The 19573-nt window shown below is 43.1% G+C and overlaps 1 protein-coding gene across 1 annotated transcript in view; it reads left to right on the forward strand.

Annotated features, from left to right (window-relative positions):
- Positions 1-19016, forward strand: part of ADAM12 (ADAM metallopeptidase domain 12) — a 277330-nt gene extending 258314 nt beyond the window's left edge. Inside the window, exons 19-23 of the mRNA XM_066621438.1 lie at positions 9804-9939; positions 10605-10713; positions 11302-11484; positions 17838-17971; positions 18923-19016. Of these exons, the coding sequence (XP_066477535.1) occupies positions 9804-9939; positions 10605-10713; positions 11302-11484; positions 17838-17971; positions 18923-18983 (623 nt within the window). The 3' untranslated portion in view covers positions 18984-19016. The remainder of the gene's footprint in view (positions 1-9803; positions 9940-10604; positions 10714-11301; positions 11485-17837; positions 17972-18922) is intronic.
- The last annotated feature ends 557 nt before the right edge of the window (positions 19017-19573 follow it).

A 19573-nucleotide genomic window follows, 5' to 3' on the forward strand; every position in this document is an offset into this window, starting at 1 on the left:
TTCTTAGGCTGGTGGCCTCAGCAGACTGAGCTTCCTACCTGCTTGCCTGCCCCAGCTCCTTCGTTCTCACTCACGCTGCCCAGACCTCCTCTAGACTTCTCTCCCTGCCGGAGAGAAGGGCAAACCACAGACTTGATACCCAATCCTAGGCGTGTCTACTCAGAAGTAAACCCCATAATAGTCAATGGGGCTTACTCCCAGGTAAATGGGGATGGGTTGCAGCCTTCCTCTTGCTCAACTGCGGCTGCTCCTTTTAGCCTGCCGCGAGAGGGACAAAGCAGCCTCTTCTCCGCCCACGAGAGGGACAAAGCAGCCTCTTCTCCGCCCACGACTGCTGCCTGCTGCCTACCTCCTCTGGCCCCACGGCATACCTGAGGCTGCCTCGCAGCACACTAGTGTGCCGCGGCACAGCAGTTGAAAAACACTGCTCTGAGTAAACATGTATAGGATTGTGTTGTCAGACTAATCCACTGTAGCATCAATTGTTGCCATTATTACTAATAGATAACAATTTATCTTTCATTGGTGGTGAAGTAAAATGTTGGTCAAGCTAAATGTTTAACGTGGTTAAAAGCTGTGCTTTCTGCAACCACATAAAAGGCATTGTCCTGGAAGATTAGTATTTTAATTGCTGTTTCTTGCAGCCAGAATACCTTTATCTTTGTGTACTTTCATGCATTATAAAACAGCCCCTTAATAGAATGTTTACAGAGAAAACTTAGGGTCACTTCTCATACAATGTCTGCTGCACAGAGATCAGTTGAAACGGCCTTCATATATTGGCTGATCAATGAAGTGAATCATCCTATGTGCGGTGCCTGTCTACATAGATCAAATCCTGCCCCAAATAGTGCACAATTTAAAACAACCTCCAAATGGTTACTATATAATAAGAAGCATTCCTGAGGTTAATTAATAAGGTTAATGCAGTGGTTCCCAAACTGAGCCATGGCTCCCTGGGGAGCCATGGAAACCAGCCAGGGGAGCCACAGAATCTTTGCAAAAAACCCACCACCCTATACAATGTATAGGATTGTGATGATGTTTGTCCATTGTTTTCGAAGAACACCTTGACATCTAACGGGTTGTAGACTGTCCACGGTGTGTCCGTAGATGACTAATAAGGCCGATACAAGTACAGAATGTTCTGCCACATGTCGGGCAGACATGTGTAGGCACCACTGTTGCAGCATTTGCAGTTCTGGCTTTACGGAGTGCATGCTTCTCCTGTGCTATGGTTGTCCTTCTGGCTTCAGATGTCTGACAGCCTTGGTGGATCAGTATGCGCCATGTCAATCGGTCTTGTGCCAGGTTTTCCCAGGTGCTGGTGTCAATATCCAGGGACTTGAGAGAGGCTTTCAGTGTGTCTTTATTTCGCTTCTTTTGTCCCCATGCAATCGCTTTCCTTGAGACAGCTCACCATATAAGAGCTGTTTAGGGATGCGGTGGTCTGGCATCATTACAACATGACCTGCCCAGCGTGTCTGGGCTTTCATCAGCAGGGTGTGAACTGACGGCAGTTCTGCTCTGGAGAGGACTTCTGTATCTGGCACCTTGTCCTGCCACCAGATCCTCAGAAGTCTGCAGAGACACGTCATGTGGAAGTGGTTCCGTTGCCTAACGTGCCTCCTGTATACAGCCCAAGTCTCACTGGCATACAGCAGAGTAGTTAGCACAACTGCTCAGACTTTAAGCTTTGTAGCAAGGCTTATTCCATGGTGATTCCACACGTTGGTCAGCAGTCTGCCGAATGCAGAGCTTGCCTTGGCGAATCTGCTGTTGACCTCGATGTCAATTGTCACTGCGCGGGAGAGGGTGCTGCCAAGGTATGTAAATTGGTCCGCTGCTTGCAGCTTTTGTCCCTTCACTATGATGGTGGGCTCTTGGTGTTGGGCCTTCGGAGCTGGCTGGTGCATCACTTCAGTTTTCTTTGTGTTGATGAGGAAACCGAAGTTGTCACATGCTGCTTCAAATTTTTCCATGCTGGCTTGCATTTCCTGTTCTGATTCAGCATTCAGGGCACAGTCATCAGCAAAAAGAAGGTCTGTAGCACAGTCTCCTTAATCTTGGTGACCGCCTGGAGTCTACGCAGGTTAAACAGTTTCCCATTGGTCATGTATCTCAGGCTGACTCCCAAGGAACTGTTCTGAAAGGCGTCTGACAGCATGACTGAAAACATTAGCATGACTGAAAACATGACTGAACAGGGTCGGTGCCAGCACGCACCCTTGCTTGATGCCGGTTGTGACGGGAAAGCCTCTGAAGCTTCTCTGTCGTTCAGAACACGAGCCATCATGCCGTCGTGGAACTGACGCACCATCAGGATGAATTTGTCAGGGCACCCAAACTTTGACATGATGCGCTACAGACCTTCGCGACTGACAGTATCAAAAGCCTTGGTGAGATCAGGTGGTGTACAGTTCACAGTTCTGCTCTTGACACTTCTCTTGGAGCTGTCGGGCTGCAAAGATCATGTCCACAGTGCCACGCCCTTTATGGAAGCCACACTGTGTCTTGGGTAGTAGACCCTGATCCAGGTGGTCAATTAGGCGATTCAGTAACACTCGTGCAAGGATCTTGCCTGCAATGGAGAGCAGTGATATTCCTCTGTAATTATCGCAGACTTGTCAATTTCCTTTTCTCTTGTAGAGGTGTAAGATGGACGCGTCTTTCAGTTCTTGAGGGATGGATCCTTGATTCCAGAAAGACTGGAACAGCTGAGTGAGTTTATCGACAAGCACTGCACCACCATCTTTATAAACTTCCGCTGGGATTGCGTCGCATCCTCGGGCCTTGCCACTGGACAAGTCCTTGCCATTAGACTGGCCTTGCCATTAGACTGCTAATGGCCTGCAGGGTTTCAGTCTCTGATGGTGGGACATCCAGGCTGTAGTTGATACCTGCCTGGGGCATTCTGTCAATCGCCTCGTTATTGATGGAGGATGGACGGTTCAGTACAGATTGAAAGTGCTCAGCCCAACGCTGTAGAATCAGGGTCTTCTCAGTAATGAGAGTTACACTATCTGAGTCCAGTAGAGGGGAGCTCCCTGAAGGCTGAGGTTCGTACAAGGATCTGAGAGCTTCATAGAACCATTTGGCATCATTTCTATCAGCAAACTTTCATCTGCTTTGGCACTCAACCATGAATCCTGCATCTTGCGGAGCTTGCTCTGTACAGTCCTGCAAATGTTGTTGAAGATATTTTTCTTAGTTGTTGACGACAGGTCGTTCTGATGAGCACGGTGAAGGTGGTGCTTTTCAGCAAGTAGGACCTTGATCTCTTGATTATTATCATCAAACCAGTCCTGCTGTTTCTTGTATGAGGGTCCAAGAATCTTAGGTGCAGAAGAGTGCACAATGTCTCGGAAGTGTTCCCAGTCCTTCTCAGCATTTTCCTCTAATTTCAGCTCCGAGAGTTGGTTGTCAAGTTCTTCTGCTAGTGAGGCTGCTGTGATGGGATTCCCCAGTTTACTGACATTGGTCTTTTTCATCACAGCTTTGTTTCCCTACAGACGTCTCTTTGGCTTGATGTGAAGGCTTAATTTGGAGATGATAAGTCTGTGGTCAGTCCAACATTCAGCACTCGCCATGGCCTTGGCACCCTTACAAGGTGTCTGTCTTTTCTCCACACAATGACATAATCAATAAGATGCCAGAGCTTGGATCGTGGATGCATCCAAGACGTCTTTTTTCGAGTGGGCAGGTGGAAGATGGTATTGGTAATGATCAGATCATGAGTCGCACACGTCTTCAGTAGTAGTAGGCCATTGCTGTTACATTTGCCGATTCCATTTTTTCCAATGACGCCATCCCAGGCAGAGTGATTGGATCCTTGCATTGAAATTGCCAAGTAGAATCAGCCTGTCGGTGCGCTTCACAGATGAGAGTAGGGCATCGAGATCTTCATAAAACTTGTCCTTTATTTCATCGGGATTCGTCATTGTGGGTGCATAGGCGCTGATCAGTATGGCTTGCTTTCCTCCCAGTAGTGGGAGATGCAGTGTCATAAGTCAGTCGTTCACACCCCTGGGAAGACTGGCAAGTTTGCGGATAAGATAATTCTTGACTGCAAAGCCAACTCCAGATTCATAACAGTTCATCACTGTTATGTCCACATCAGAAGAATGTGTAACCACCTCCTGTTTCTGTAAGCTGGCCTTAGTTGGCTAGACGAGTTTCACACAGGGCCACAATATCGATGTTAAATCTTGCGAGCTCTCTGGCGACCAGGGCTGTTCTTCTTTCTGGTTGCTCTGCTGAGGGGTTATCTTGAAGCGTGCGAATGTTCCATGTGCCAATAGTGAGTGGTGTCACTTTGCGTTTGGAAGTTTTGTTGTTCGACCACATAAAGTGGGATCCCCTCCAGCCATGGTAAACTGGCCAGCGTTCTGTGAAGCAAACAATGTTTAGGGCACCTTTTCTAGCCCCTTCCTCTGCTACAGAGGTGAGCAGTGCAGTCCTAATGACGGCTGCTTAGTCACTCAGGTAGACGCTGAATCCAGCTGTTGCTTCAGTCAGCAAGAAGATGACCATTAGACCTGAGCTGCCTGTGCAGGTCTGCGGCTACAGTATATCCACACCTACTGCTTCATCACTCGCCCATCGCCATAGGACTTTAAAGTTTATAAAAGTTGGGGGGGTGTAAAGACATGCGCGTGAATTGGATTACAATGAGGGAAATGTGTGCATAGTCAGCCTCACTCTCTCTTCCCAGATTCCATCTTACTCCAATGGCAGGACAAAAGTCGAGACGGTTGGAGATGTGCTGGGTGCAGTGGTTGACCAGGGGGTCTTTGTGTCTTGCCGTGCTCTTAGTGTACCATGTCGCTTGCAGAAACTACCTTCATGACCGTTGGTCCTGTTCTAGTAGGACTCATTTGCTCAATCCACTGGAGTCTGCCTTCACATGCTCAGGATAGACATATCCCTAACTCACCGAAGGTGAGTTACCCGATGGATACCCTCAACCTGGTTTGGCCAGCCTGGCAAAGCTGTTGGGTGTTCCTTTGGGTGTTCCTGTTGGGTGTTCCGAAGCTGTTCCTTTATTTTATAAAGGAATAAAAATAGGATTGTAGGTCTAATGTGGAACTGCGGCCAATGGCCTAGTACAGTGATTCCCAAACATTTTAGCATGGGGACCCACTTTTTAAAATGACACTCTATTGGGACCCACCTAGGTTTATGAGCTTAAAAAAAATCTAGGAAGAAATAATTTTTTTTACAAGTAATAATAATAAGCAGAATAATAAACAGAAAAACGTTGCTCACAAATTTATCTCCCTCTATTTACACAGGCTTGCAAACTGCAGGCGCTGAGGTCTTTGCAGGGCAATTAGCAGCTATCTGATTTTTGAATAGTCTCAGGGCTTGCCGGAGTTAGTTATCTGATCTTTCCATCACTTGTTTTCATTGGGAATTCTGCTCTGTAACTCACAAGAAATTGGGTCACGATCGACCAGTGGATCCAAACCCACAATTTGGGAACCACTGGCCTAGTAGGAGCCTCCAGTCAGAAAGGTTTGGGTACCTCAAGGTTAATGGTTTGTCAATGTCAGTATTTCGGTTCTAGGAAGCCCTGAATTGTGTCAGTCCTCAAGATCCCCAATTTTCAGTTTTTCTGAACTCTGTGACTATAACCAGTGGGTAAATGGTAGTGCCTATTATTTCAGTACATTGCATTAGCCTCTGAAAACTTTCTCAGCCCTTCTTACAGCTTGTTCATCTGTACCTGAAATTACACAGGATTCTATTTTCCTCTTATAGCTATATTCCTTGCACCATAAAAGCCTCTGGCTTCTGTGGCTGTACATCTATGTTAACTGATATGAGAGTGGATCAGGCCTGCATTTGCATGTAGAGGTAGTGATGGGCTTGGAAATTGTATGGCTTTTTGTATGAATAGTGCTATTCAAAAGTAAATTAGATTGCATTTACTGCATAGAGTTCCTCTAATGAATTGTAATGCTGAGCTTATGACATCATAATAATTTCCATAACAATGAAATGGCATTACAATTTCACAGCAAGATGCAGCTGATTAGAAGGGGGACTGTAAAAGAAAAAAAGCCTTATTCAAATACACATCTCTGCCCAAAAGAAAAAAAAATCCAAATGTCCAGGGGCTGAATGAGTGAATTTAGGCCACAGTTCTAAACTTACGTGTTCTAGAACAGTCCTAATGACTCCTTTAGGACCAAAACTCACATTATAGCTCAATTTGGTAAAATCCTTGGATCATTTGGTTAAAATAATAGGGAAAACTCTTCTTTTCTCTGATATGGTCACTTTTTCCAGATGCAGCCTCTTTCACATAAATGGTACATTGTAAAAAATAAATAATCTGTTAAAGTTAATTAACATGATGATCCAGCTGACAGTAGGCTGTTTTAAATCTCATTTATTTCAGTGGGTGAATTTATCCTGTATTAAATTTGCAGCTCAATCTGATCTTTCTCCCCGCCATAGCATGCAGCCACACCAAAACAGGCTGTGCTGCAAGCTGTGGGGTGACAGCAGCGATTGGCTAGTTAAAGTGCAATCCTAAATTGCACTTAAGCCAGTGCCAGTCCCTTATGCAGGCTCCCAGGTGTCACAAATGTGCCATAAAGTATATTCATGCCGCTGTGGGAGTTGGGTAGGACGGTGCAAGGATAGGCGTGGGCATCCCCACGCCAGATAAAGCCCAGCAGAGGTAGGTTTCTGCAGCTGGCATGGGGGTTTGGGGAGGATGGGGAAGGGCATTCCATGGGTGTTCCAGGTTGGGGGGGGGGAACTGGTGGATGGGCTGGGCCCAGGAGGAGGGTGAGACTGGCCTCTGGCACTTAGGCCAGATCCTAACCCCCTCCCAAGCAACCTGGCCTAACACTGGACTGCTCAGATCTGTACCAGCGATTTAGATGGTGCAGATCCAAGTAGCCCCATTGTAGTGGCTAGGACAGTGCTCAGGGTAAGGGGGAAAATGCACCCTTACCCTAAATTGCACCACAGCACCTCCAACTCTGCACTGAATACAGCCGGCCTGCCTGTTGCAGTACAGGTTAGGATTGGGCTAAAAGTTAGTTAGCCAAGTGCTTGAAATGTTCCCCACTGGCATCTATATGCCACTGATATCATTGACCAAGAATCTGCAGACATTCACCAATGTGTATACTGCGATGGTTCCAGACATCTCTTCAATTGCTTCCTTTAGATGTTCATGTGTTTCAGGTTTTCTACAATGAAGTATGTATGAAGGGCTTATTATAACGCATACATTTTTTGAGACACCCTGTACATTTAGCAGTGTGACCTAACTGGTGCTAAACTTTTCAGGTATCTCTTCCAAACTTTTTCATTCTCTGTGTGCTGGCAGACCCATTCTTATTGCCAAATGTCTGCCTGCAAAAGGAGCCTCAGTTAAATCCCAGCTTTCCAATAGTACTTGTAAAATGCTACAAGTATTTGTAACATATTTGTAAAATACTTGTACACATGAAAATGAAATGAATGTGACAAACATATGTTGATGCTTCTGTCATTTGTCATGCAATAATATACTAGAAGAATCTAGTATATTCTAACCAATTTAGCCCAATCCTAACCAACTTTCCAGCTCTAATGCAGCCTCAGGATAAGGGAACTTGCGGTGGCCTCCCTTAGGATGCAGTACACGTCCCCTTTGCACGTGCTTTGGTGCTGAGTGTTAAGGTTAGTTTTGAATGGGATGATTGGTGTAGGATCCCTGTTTTGTCCCAATGTGAGCAGGTTGCAAGAAAAACAGCAAATACAGCAGAGTACTTTCAGCAGATGTATTTGAGCAAGTATATCACAAGTAGAGTAGTCGGTTAGCAGTCCAAGAGTCAGCACAAAGAGCAGTCAACCCAAGTATAACAAATCCAGATCAGTTTCCAACAATACACAGTCAAAATTTCAGTCCATAAGTCAGTAATAACATATACATACAGTATCCAGCCTCCTCAGTCACTGGCAGCCATTCCTCAGTTATCTCCAACAACTCCCTTACTGCTGCACTGGAAGCTCCAGCAGACTAACCTTATGTAGTCAGCTTAGCCAATCAGTGCTGGCTTGGTCACACCCAGGGTGTGTCAGTCCCAGGTGCCTGCTGATTCTGCTGACTCAGCAATCTACACCTGCTCCCTGAACCAACTTGTAAGCTGTGGTTCTGCTTCCCTCAGAACTCAAAGCTAACACTGAGGGCATTGTAACAAGCATCCTTGATCATAGGTATATGTATTGGAAACAGAAACCAGTAGGTCTAGGTCAGGTGTGCATGGTTATCATAAGGTTTGCATAAGGTGGATTATCATAAGGTGTGCATGGTTATCATAAGGTAGGCACAAGGTAATCATTTGATTACTGTAACATCATGTGATGCATTGCGTTCGCCAATAGGCCATCATGGCTATAATGCCACAGAGAAATTTTTTGATATAATATCAAATGCAGTTGAATAAAGTCACTGCGGTCAGCTGCCAGGTATCAACTGCACAGAATCAAGGGTAGGGAAATCACATGATGTACATGCATGGGTGAAACAGCACTTATTTGCAAGTAAAAATGCATTCAGGAAAGATTAACATCCTTCTCATGGAAAAAGAAAATCTACTGCAATCTGAGCGCAGTAGCTAGAAAAAAGAAACCTAATTCATGTAATTCGTAAAGTTGAAGTGCCGGCCTTCATTTTATGTTTCGTTAAGGACACAATCCTAACCAACTTTTCAGCACTGACCTAGCCGCAATGCAGCCCCAAGTTAACAAACATGCCCTTACCTTGAGGAGGCCCCCTTGACTTCTACCCCACTGCATGGTACATATTGGTTCAGCTATATCAGTGATGGAAAATTGGTTAGAACTGTGCCCTAAAAAAACTACATTTCAAAATAAGATATCATGATGCTTTTAACATTCTCTACCCAGTGACAGGACTATGCTTTGTAAACCACAACAGAAATTTCTAGCGGTGATAATTGTTTTGCCTTAATACTTGGCTTTAAACATAAACCCTTAATAGAGTAGCTTGATTGATGATTTTAGTAGTTTTCACATGAAACTGTGAAAGATTTGCTCAATAAAGCAAAGACCATTCATCGTGGGAAAATATAACATGCAGCTTGAGTATTCTTTAGTAACTCAAAGAATTTCACACAAGCTATGTGTGCCACATATTCTCAACATCGCTTCAAGCATGAACCTCAAATAATATGCAATAATATTATGTGAAGATATTTCTAATTATTTTAATTTCCAGCCAAAAGCTTTAGGTTTTACATTGGAGATATTTGTTCTTCAGCTTTGCCCTCAGATTAAGTGCTATCAATGTGTTGTTGGCATCTGTTTCTTCTGTATCAAGTCCATTCAGTGCTGACATTTGTCAGCACTTGGTCCTAGAAGACAGGACCAAGGTATGCATGGAGAGTGTCAAGATGCTAAAACTCAGGGCCAATTCTTGTCAGTGTAGCTGTCATTCTTTCATACCTCATTACCGTTCCAGTAATGTGGGGCTATAGCATCAAATGAGAAGCATGAGCTCAGGCTGGAAAAGTCAATCCATTAGCAGAAGTTGGACAACAGTTCTGGCATGGCTCATTATTAATTCCCCCCTCCTTATCACCTCCACACTACTGAAATGCTATAGGATGGAATAATGGCAGAGCACCAATCATGTCACTGCCAGTCAGCCATTAGCCTGATTAAAACCCTAAGATGTCATTTTTATTCAGACTGTTCCATACCATTGCCAAAAACCAGACAGTGCTACTTTTCATTGAACAGGTCTATCAGTAGTTTTGGTTTCTTTTTTTCAGATAACAGAAGCTTAACAATAGGGCTACTCATAACCACCCTGTGCCTTATAGTTGCTGGATCACTTATGTACGTCAAAAGGAGAGTCTTGATTAGATTGTTCCTTATAAATAAGATGACAACAATGGAGAAACTAAGGTACGATATTTCCTAAATTTTCCTCCTGTTTTAAATAAGAGCAACAATGGCAACTAGATAAACCATATCATTCTCACATTTCAAAATGTGCTTTTTATCATGTTTCTTTTAATATTAATCATGGAAAAACAAACATCACAGTGTAGCTCAGCTCACAACCCCTTGAGCTTCTGATGGAGCATTGAGAGAAGGATGCTTCTCACATTGAACAAAGATACAGGAATCTGCTATGTGGACACATCCTAAATGTTGTTGTTAATTTCATCTTACTTTTTTTCTTCAGCAATTAAAAAGTAATGAAAATCTGCCTTCATTTGAGCCTGCTTGAAATGTTGAAATATTGGGTAGCCTCTTGTCTCCACTCTACCAAACAAACCACAATATACATAGTGGAGGTCATTACTGCTTAAATAGCAGCTTCATTAGAAGAGTCTCCTGGGTGTTATAAAGCTGCACTTTCAAAGACTGCAAGAGCTAATTTAACAGACTAGTAGTTCCCAACAACAAAAATCAATATTTATTTTTATCCTTGCAAGTATGTTAGAAGGATTTTACTTTCACTGTTGAGTGAAGAAAGTAAAGATAAGCAAGTCCTGCTGGAGCGTAACTCTGAAGCAACCTTTCATAGGCAATGGCTACTTTTAATGTTTATATTTCTGTTTCAGGTCTGTGAGTCCAGCAAGGCCTTCAAGTTCATTTGAGCCCAATCATGTTAATACTTCAGCCCTCAGTAAACACCTAGTTAAAAAGCCACATCATTTAAACATACACAAGGTGGGTCCTTGCACAATGTGTCATTGATTAAATCTCATCTTTGTTTCCCCCATGTTTTAAGTATTTTTATCTGAAGTGAAATCATAGAGTATTTATATTAACAAGTGAACAGAAGCAAAACCACCTAGGCCCCAAAATACACTTTGGCTCCCAAGTTCTAGACAGATGGACACTTCAAATTATGGAAAGGAATTGGTCTCTGGATTGCAGCCAGCCATCTCAGGCAGGAGCAATGTTTTCCAGGCATCTAAGGACTTGTGTTTGAATAAACTGTTAATTGGTTGTTCTTTGGCTTCAGAAAAGGTAAAGTGGAAAAATTAAAAAGGAAGAGCCAATTGAAAACAACCTTGAAAGCAGCAATGTTTCTATCTATTAGTTATAAGATATGCCTTAGAAGAAACATATGGACACAGTCCAACCGAAATTAAGTATTTTGGGTCCAAATGGATTCAGTGGGAGAGTTAATCACTTGCTTACCTCTCTTTCACTGAAATCAGATGAACCTGAGAATGCTTAACTTGGTTGGATTATGTCCAGTAAATTTAAGCTGTTGTTGACTTGAAATGCAATTGTTTTATGGGTCTGCAGAGAAATGATCCACTAAGAGTGCTCCAATATCAGACAGCTGATATTAGTAACCCAATGAAGACACAGGATATACGACGGTCAAGTCAGCCTGAACATCGTTTGGCAGTTCTCTGTGAGCCACCATGTCAACAGACAGTTCCCATAAAACTGCTGCCTGCCAACCTTTCCTCCAGGCATGACCAGGTAGGTGTTACTGGTTTTCAGTTCTGTTACCTATAGAGGTTTAAGATCTAAAGCAGAATGGGACCGAGAACTTTCCAAATCTAACATGAACAGATGTTTTACTGAGTGTATTTATTTCTGTTCCATTATTCCTTCTTTTAAAAAAAAAGATGGAATAAACTGACAATGATAAAAACAGCCAATAGGGAACAAGATTAGTTCTCCCTTCCCCTTAGTGAACTCTCAACCCTGATTTCAGTTTGCCTGCAGCCACTTTTGGATTAAAAGAAAGAACAGAATATATAGGTACAGCAATGATGTATTTTTAAAAATGTAATAGATACATTAAGATTCCTTTATGCATGTGTTCTCTCTGTCTGTCTCTCACTCTCTCGCTCACACACTCTCTTGATCTCTCTCTCTCGCTCACACACACACACACACACACACACACCCAAGATATACCCCAGACAATGTCCCATTGTCCTTGGATTTCAGGACTTATATATACCATACGCTTATAAATAATGAGATCTAGTGCTGATATTTTTTTCTGCTTACATGTAAAAACCTGACACATTTAAACAGTTCTCAAAGTTACAGATCTAAAGCTGAAAGAATAAATTCATCTCATCTATAAATACTTTACACGCTCTGGGGAAACTGGGTCAGAGAAAAGGCCTTGCTGGCACAGAGAGCTTAGCAATAATACACATTTGTGGCTCCAAGGACCGTGCTGGCAATAGATCAGCAAAGAGCTGGAGCCTATTTTCATGTCTATATCTGTACATTGACCTGATTTTATAAACATGATGAAATTAAACACGCAGTGGAGTCCCCTTTGGTAGAAACTGCCCTGTGCATGTTGGGTGGAAACAGGTTTTGCTTCCCATGGAACCTTATCCCCCAAAGTGCAGTACTTTATTGGTTCTCATAGAAAGTGAATAGAAGCTGTTCACTTTTAGGGGAAAATCTCCCAGAAGGGAAACTTTGCTACCTAGAAATGTTTGGTGTCATCCACAAATTTGTCATCTGCAAATTTGACCTCACTGCTTATGACCAACTCCAGGTCATTTATGAACAAGTTGAAAAGCATCAATCTGAAGACCGATCCTTGGGGCATACCATTTTTCACATTTCTCATTGTGAAAATTGCCCATTGACATCCATAGTCTGTTTCCTGTTCTTCAATCAATTCCTAATCCATAAGAGGACCTGCTCTCTTATTCCCTGACTGTGGAGTTTCCTCAGGAGTCTTTGGTGAGGGCCTGTGTAAAAAGCCTTCTGAAAATTCCAGATTTATAATATCAACAGGTGCACCCACATCCACATGCCTGTTGACCTTTTCAAGGAATTCTTGAGGCCTTCCTGAAGTCTTCCTTTTGGACTTTTGTGCTCCTGTTAAATCACTACCCAAAGACACTACTAAGTAGACAGCTCCTGGCTCTTTGTTCAGGAGTGGCTTCTGGGATGGCTTCCTTAAGCTCTCTCCCTCAACTTTTCCAATGATCATAAGCCACAAGCCTCTCTCCAGAATTTCATGCCATCTACCTTTTCATCTAGGCAACACTGCCTCTTAAACCCCAGCTATAGCCACATCTCTTGCTGCCCCTTTTATCCTGCAACCTCTATGACCAATCATAAGACACACTCTCTCAAAGCTACTGTTCATTGGTCCATAGTTAAAAGCGAATGAGAACCTTTGAAGGGAACTTTGAATAACCAATTAAAAGTTACCTGTTCACCAATCGGAACTGAGTGCTTATGCTTCTGAAACATTTAGATCAGTGATTTTTGATGTTCTTCTTCTCACAGCACATTGACCTCTTGTCTTCACCTCTTGTGATGTCAATTCCGAGAGACTCTTCTAGGTTCTTTGGCTGTTTCAGTGATTTTTAACCACTGTGCTCCAAATTCCCATGGCACTTGCAGACCTTTTGTAGCACACCAATGAGCCGCAGCACACCAATTGAAAATCACTGATTTAGATAGTCCTAGCACACTGAGACCTCCACTGTTCTGTCATCTTTGAGTAACTGGTGTTCATTGCTGTGACTGTCGCAATTCTACCTTCCCCCCACCCTCACTCATGCTGTCAGCAATAAGGCAGATAGATAGACTCTACCAGCTCAGCATTAACCTTAAACCTCTTTGTTTACTTTGTCCAACAGAATACAGTGGAGGCCATTAATCCAGCAACCTTTGTCTGTATAACTGAACCTGACTTTGTTCCCTGATGTGACAGTGTGGTGTGACTGAACTTTGGCTTTTAATACATGTCACAAAGAGAAAGAATGTTGAACACGGACTGTGGTTTCTGTTTACTTAAAATTACAGCCAGTGATAAAATGTTGTCTGTGTGGCTTGAATCTTGCACCCACTAGTAAATACAAATGTTACTTATTAACTTTACTTATATAAACTGTTCATATAATGGGAGTAATGTAATTGTCATGCATAAGTGCTGGAAGAAGGCCACAGCTTCTGTTTTCTTAGACCTGCAGGCAGCCACAGCCAACCCTCTCTAGAGCGAGAAGTGTAATTTTCATCTAATTACTAAGTGTCTCAGTAATACCGTGTTTCAGGTTATCTTTTTGCCATTTTCATTTTCAGAAAAGCTATACTAACTGAAAATCCCCACGTTACAATGATGTAATAAAACTGAGCACAATTCCCCTTGCAACAAAATACAAGGAATTTTTTTTAAAGTATCTATTACAGCTGGAAGCTACCAAAAGAAAAAAAAGAACCCATAATTTATAACCGAGTATAGTGTTTCAGTAATATTTCTTCTCCATGTGTTTCAGCTTCAGTCTTTCCTTAAACCGTCTGCTTTTTCTTCTTCTTGTGAAATTTAGAGAATTTAAAGCTCCCTTACTGCATATGTTAAGAGCAGTCTGTCCTTCTTAAAGGATGCAGCTACAGACAACTTTAAACCTTTGTAGATTGTCTATAGTTGTTCATTTACAGTTAACGTACTCTGAACAGCCCAGACTTAGCAAACACACTGTGTCAATTGATTCATATATCAAGGTGTTGTCATCATTCTCAGGAGTCTTTACACCAGGGGTGCTCAATAGGTGGATCGCGATCTACCGGTAGATCGCGAGGCAAAATGAGTAGATCGCGGAGTGCCGACCCCTCCCTTCAGGTGCCTCTGGGAGGAAACGCCGGGAGTAAGGCCCATTGTACTCAATGGGGCTTACTCCCAGGTAAGTGTGGCTAGGATTGCAGCCTCACAGCCTAATCCTAGGCATGTCTACTCAGGAGTAAGTCCTGTTATACTCAGTGGGGCTCAAGGTACACCAACATACATTGTACACATAAATGTTATATGTTATGATGGTGCGAACATTGTAAAAAAAAACTGGTAGATCTCCGGGCCTTGCTGGGCTTCAAAGTATCTCTCGAGCCAAAAAAGTGTGAGTACCCCTGCTTTACACAAAACATATGTTAATTCTAACACTTGCTAAAGCAGACTACTATTTCTGCTATTTGTAGTATGATGAACTTATTTATTTCTTCATTTCTCACATCTGTTTGTTGCATATAACACTGCATTGATGAATGTTTACTTACTCCTATTCTGACCCTTTCCCCTGCACATGCCCAATTTCATCTGATCTTAGAAGCTAAGCAGGGTCAGGCCTGGTTAGTACTTGGAAGGGAGACCGCCTGGGAATAACAGGTGCTGTAGGCTTATACCATAGTCTTTCGAGACTGAAGGTTGCCAACCAACCAACCTATTCTATCATGGAAAAAGTTGCTAAAAGCTCAGAACTAATGTGATTACCTGTAGCTTTACACAGCAGATTCACAGCCCAATCCTATCCACACTTTCCTGGAACAGAAAAGCCCCATTGACTCTAATGGCACTTAGGGCGCAATCCTAACCCCTTATGCCAGTGCTCTCCAGCTCTGGCATAGCGATGCCAATGGGACATGTGCTTCATCCTGCAGTTGGGTTTCACTCATGGAGGCCTCCTCAAAGTAAGGGAATGTTTGTTCCCTTACCTCAGAGCTGCATTGCCCTTATGTCAGTGCTGGATTGCGCCCTTACTTCTGGGAAGATGTGTATAGGGCTGTAAGAGATTGAATTCCTTTGAGAAGCTCTCCACCCAAAAAAAGGCCAAATGGTGCTCACTGCTCCTGCCTTGAGTCCAGTAATCATCTTTACATATTGCCTGCAACAAAAGAGATGGGATAAAATTGTTATAAATATGAGGTCTAAATGCCAGGTGTACCCAACAATGAGCTTTGTATTTTTCTCCTTTGCTCTCAGCATGTTTAGTGGGAATCACCTTATGTTCCTGTTTTGAAAGAGCAAATTCATATAGTTAAAAAAGTGCAAAAGATTTGCTTAAAAATTTTATTTTTCCTTTTTAGGTTTTTAGTATTTTAGGTTTCCTTCAGGAATAATGTAGGCACCCCTTTGACTTTTTGTCATAAGAACATAAGATCAGCCCCACTGGATCAGGCCATAGGCCCATCTCGTCCAGCTTCCTGTATCTCAGTGGCCCACCAAATGCCCCAGGGAACACACCAGATAACAACAGACCTGCATCCTGGTGCCCTCCCTTGCATCTGGCATAGCCCATTTCTAAAATCAGAAGGTTGCACATACACATCATGTCTTGTAACTCATACTGAATTTTTCCTCCAGAAATTTGTCCAATCCCCTTTTAAAGGCATCTAGGCCAGATGCCATCACCACATCCTGTGGCAAGTAGTTCTGCATTCTAACTACATGCTGACCCTTTGGTTGGAATGACTTCTAAAAAACCTTCCTGTCCTTTAATTTTGTACCTTCTCTTCTTGCAAGTAGAACTCATGGAGAATCAGAGAAAGTGCACTTTTGTTTCCACTGAAAGTCTGTTTGAGGGATTCTGGAGGACAAATTTTACTTTTATGACTGAACTAATAGATGCAGAGCCAAAAGTTGTAACTCAATGTTTGGTTGAGCTACAAATATCATAAGCTATAACCAGAAGTGGTCAGTGGATCTGCTGCCTGAGTAGTGGCAGATCCACTACCCTGTCAGTTTGAACCCCTCCCCTTTAACATAAGCAGGGGCTGCCCAACCATGAGACCACCTTAAGTGTTTGTGCGGCAAGGCGTGGAACAGATGAACCCCCAACCTGTCTGTCCACTGCTCTCTTCAGCTCACCACTCCACTGGGTACTCTGACCCTCCTCTGATTTGCTCGGAGCAAGTCAGAAGAGAATTGCAGCAGCAGCATCCTTCTCCCTCCAGCACTGGTGGGGGAAGAAGGGGGGGGAAGCTGCCTTGGCTCCACATAACGTTTCTTCCTCCTTGGTGCTTATGCAATTGCAGAGAAAGGCACTTTGGAGTTCGACCATCCCTTGCCTGAACTAAGGAAGGTTACTGCTCCATACTCTTCTGTTTGCAATGAGCACTAGCCTGGAAAGCTGGATTCCCAGCATCCCCTGTGCCTATTCATTTCAAACAGAAGAAACATGGACCAAGGAGGCTTCAATGCGCCCACTTCGGAAGGGAAGGAGGATGGAAGCACACCTGCTCTTTTTTGCCCACCACCCTTCATAGGAGGGGGGCCTGTAGCCATGCACAAGCAGAGGGGGCTCTGGGTGGCAGTTTCAGGCATGTACTAGCTCTGAAAACATTTTAAAAAAAAACTTCTCACCTTCTTCCTTGCCCACCCAGCTGCTTAGGGGCAAAGCACAGCATAGCACAGCAATCTGGAGCCCCCCACCACCCTGTGTTCTTTCTCTTACTCAATGGAGGTCCTCCATTAATTGTCAGCTTCTCTTGCTTGCCTTCACTGGATGTGTTGAAACAAACAGGATTAGCAGAGGATGCCAAGATGTAAAAAGGAGGAGGTTTGTGGGGGAGGGGGGAGGGGGAGGTCCATATCCTTTTCTTTCCTGCCCACCTCGCCTTCTTTCTGGGCATGCAAGAAGAGTAAGAAGGTGGGGCCAAGCAATCCTGATTACTCATAGAGTGAGCAATGAGAACAGGATCATCCTCCCGTCTCTTCTTGCAGCTCTGGAGGAAGAGGTGGGTTGCTGCTGCTACAGTCAGTGGATTGGAAAGCTGGATGACTGGACTGAATGGGCAGAGGGTCATGAACACAGATGTGAAGTGCACATCACCCCTCATCAGTTTGCTGCTCTCCCCAACCTGCCACTCAAAGCACCTGCTTCAATCAGCCTCAAGGCTGGGCCAGCCTGGCTGTAATAAAAATCCTAGAACTATTACTGGCTTTTATCATGTTTATAATACTTCTCACCGGACAAAGTGCCCTACAATTCTTAGTGATTGCAATCTTTTATGTTGGAGAAAAAACTATTAAATTGTTCATTGTTAAAATTCTATAATCTTGTATCCCATTATAGGAATCTTGCAAGCCAAGTCCTCCTCAAAAGCCTTTGCCCGCTGATCCTCAGAAGAACAAAACTGTTCAGTTTAATGGTGTCTCTAGAGCAGCTCTCAGGATTCCAAAACCTGCGCCTTACATTGCTCCTGTCAGGTTAGTTTGGTTGTCCCACTGTATGTTTGGAACAGCATATGTTTCTCTGAAATCTGGTATCCCATTTTTTTTCTAATGGAAAAAAAACTTTTTTTTTAAAGACTTTTTTCTAATGTAATGACTTAGCTCAGTGGTTCCCAAACTTTTAGAGGCCCTAAAAGCTGCTGCTTAATTTATAAATGCCATGGGCCGTGGCTATAATGGTGATTGGGCAGCAGTACCCCCACCCCCAGTAGCAGCTTGTTTAACTCTTGATACACATAGCCTCATCTGCCCTGTCAGTTTAGCAAACCACAAAAATAGGGTCACAACCCAATTCATATTCACACCCTAGGAAACAATGTGTTTTCCTAATAGCCATAGAAACATAGAAAGCTGCTTTATTCTGAGCCAGCCCCTTGTTCCATCCAGCTCAGTATTGTCAACAGTGGCTGGTGGTGGCTAAAATCCTGGACAGGATTTTTTCTCTGCCTTACCCAGAAATACCAAGGATTGAACCTGGGAACGTCTGCATGTAGTGCATGTACTCTGCCATTGAGTTCCAGTTACTCTGTTTGTCCTTTGAATATTCTGTTTACATGTAGGACTGGTTCAGATGATACTCCTCATTCTGAACTGAACCCACACAATGATAGACACGCACACTCAAAGTATACACCCATTTTGGCCCCTCCCCTTGCTTCCTGGTTACTTTACTTAATCATATGGGGCCAGTTTGAGACGAGAAATAATCTAAACTGGTCCGAAGTGATCACTGAATATATATAAAAGGAGGAATTTGCAAAACCTCTGTTGCCAAAATGGATGGAGCTGAGTGTTCCTGCGTTTCAAGATCAAACCATTCCTTACAGCAGAATGTTAATGATGCAATGTCTGTTGCTGCACAATGAATATGCTTGCTAATTAATAGTGTTAATATGTTTTTTCCCCTTGACCCTTTCATTCAAACAGGCCTGCACCTAAACTTCCACTCCCCGTGCCTAGATCCTGCAATGGTGCCTATATGAAATGACAAAATGAAACTTTTTTATCCTGAAAAGTGAAGACAGAAGTTTGCACTATTTTCAACTCTCGTTGGAGATCAATATTTTTATATCAATAGGTAGAATTTTTAATGTTCAAAACCCCATTATTTTTAAGAACTCTGAGCTACTGCCTTTGGTGCTATGCTGTGTGAAGGTGGGCTGCATCCTTGCTCAGGTACTTGTAAATTATTAATTTATATTGCATATTTATTACAGTGCAGAGCACTGTAGTAAATATTGTTTCACCGTAGCTGAGTTTTCCTAGGAAGGAAGCCATTTTTCTTACATTTAGGCAGTCTTGAACAATCCTTCATTTCAGATTTCTCAATAGGCTGTATGCACTCTTTAAATGTATTTTCAAGTCAAATCTATTCTTTACAGCATGCTGGCTAGGGCTGAAATGAAACTTAACGGAAATCAAGGGACTGACGAAATTTCAAAAGTTAGTAACTGATCTATTGATAGTGGAATCTGAAGGCAAAATGTGATTTTATAATGAACTTTGGTGGAACCCAAAGTAAACAAGGGCCTTTTCCATGACCCATTCACATCCGTTTAGAACAATTGGAATAGGGAT

Source organism: Tiliqua scincoides, chromosome 3 (genome assembly GCF_035046505.1).
Source record: "Tiliqua scincoides isolate rTilSci1 chromosome 3, rTilSci1.hap2, whole genome shotgun sequence".
Lineage (NCBI taxonomy): Eukaryota > Metazoa > Chordata > Lepidosauria > Squamata > Scincidae > Tiliqua > Tiliqua scincoides.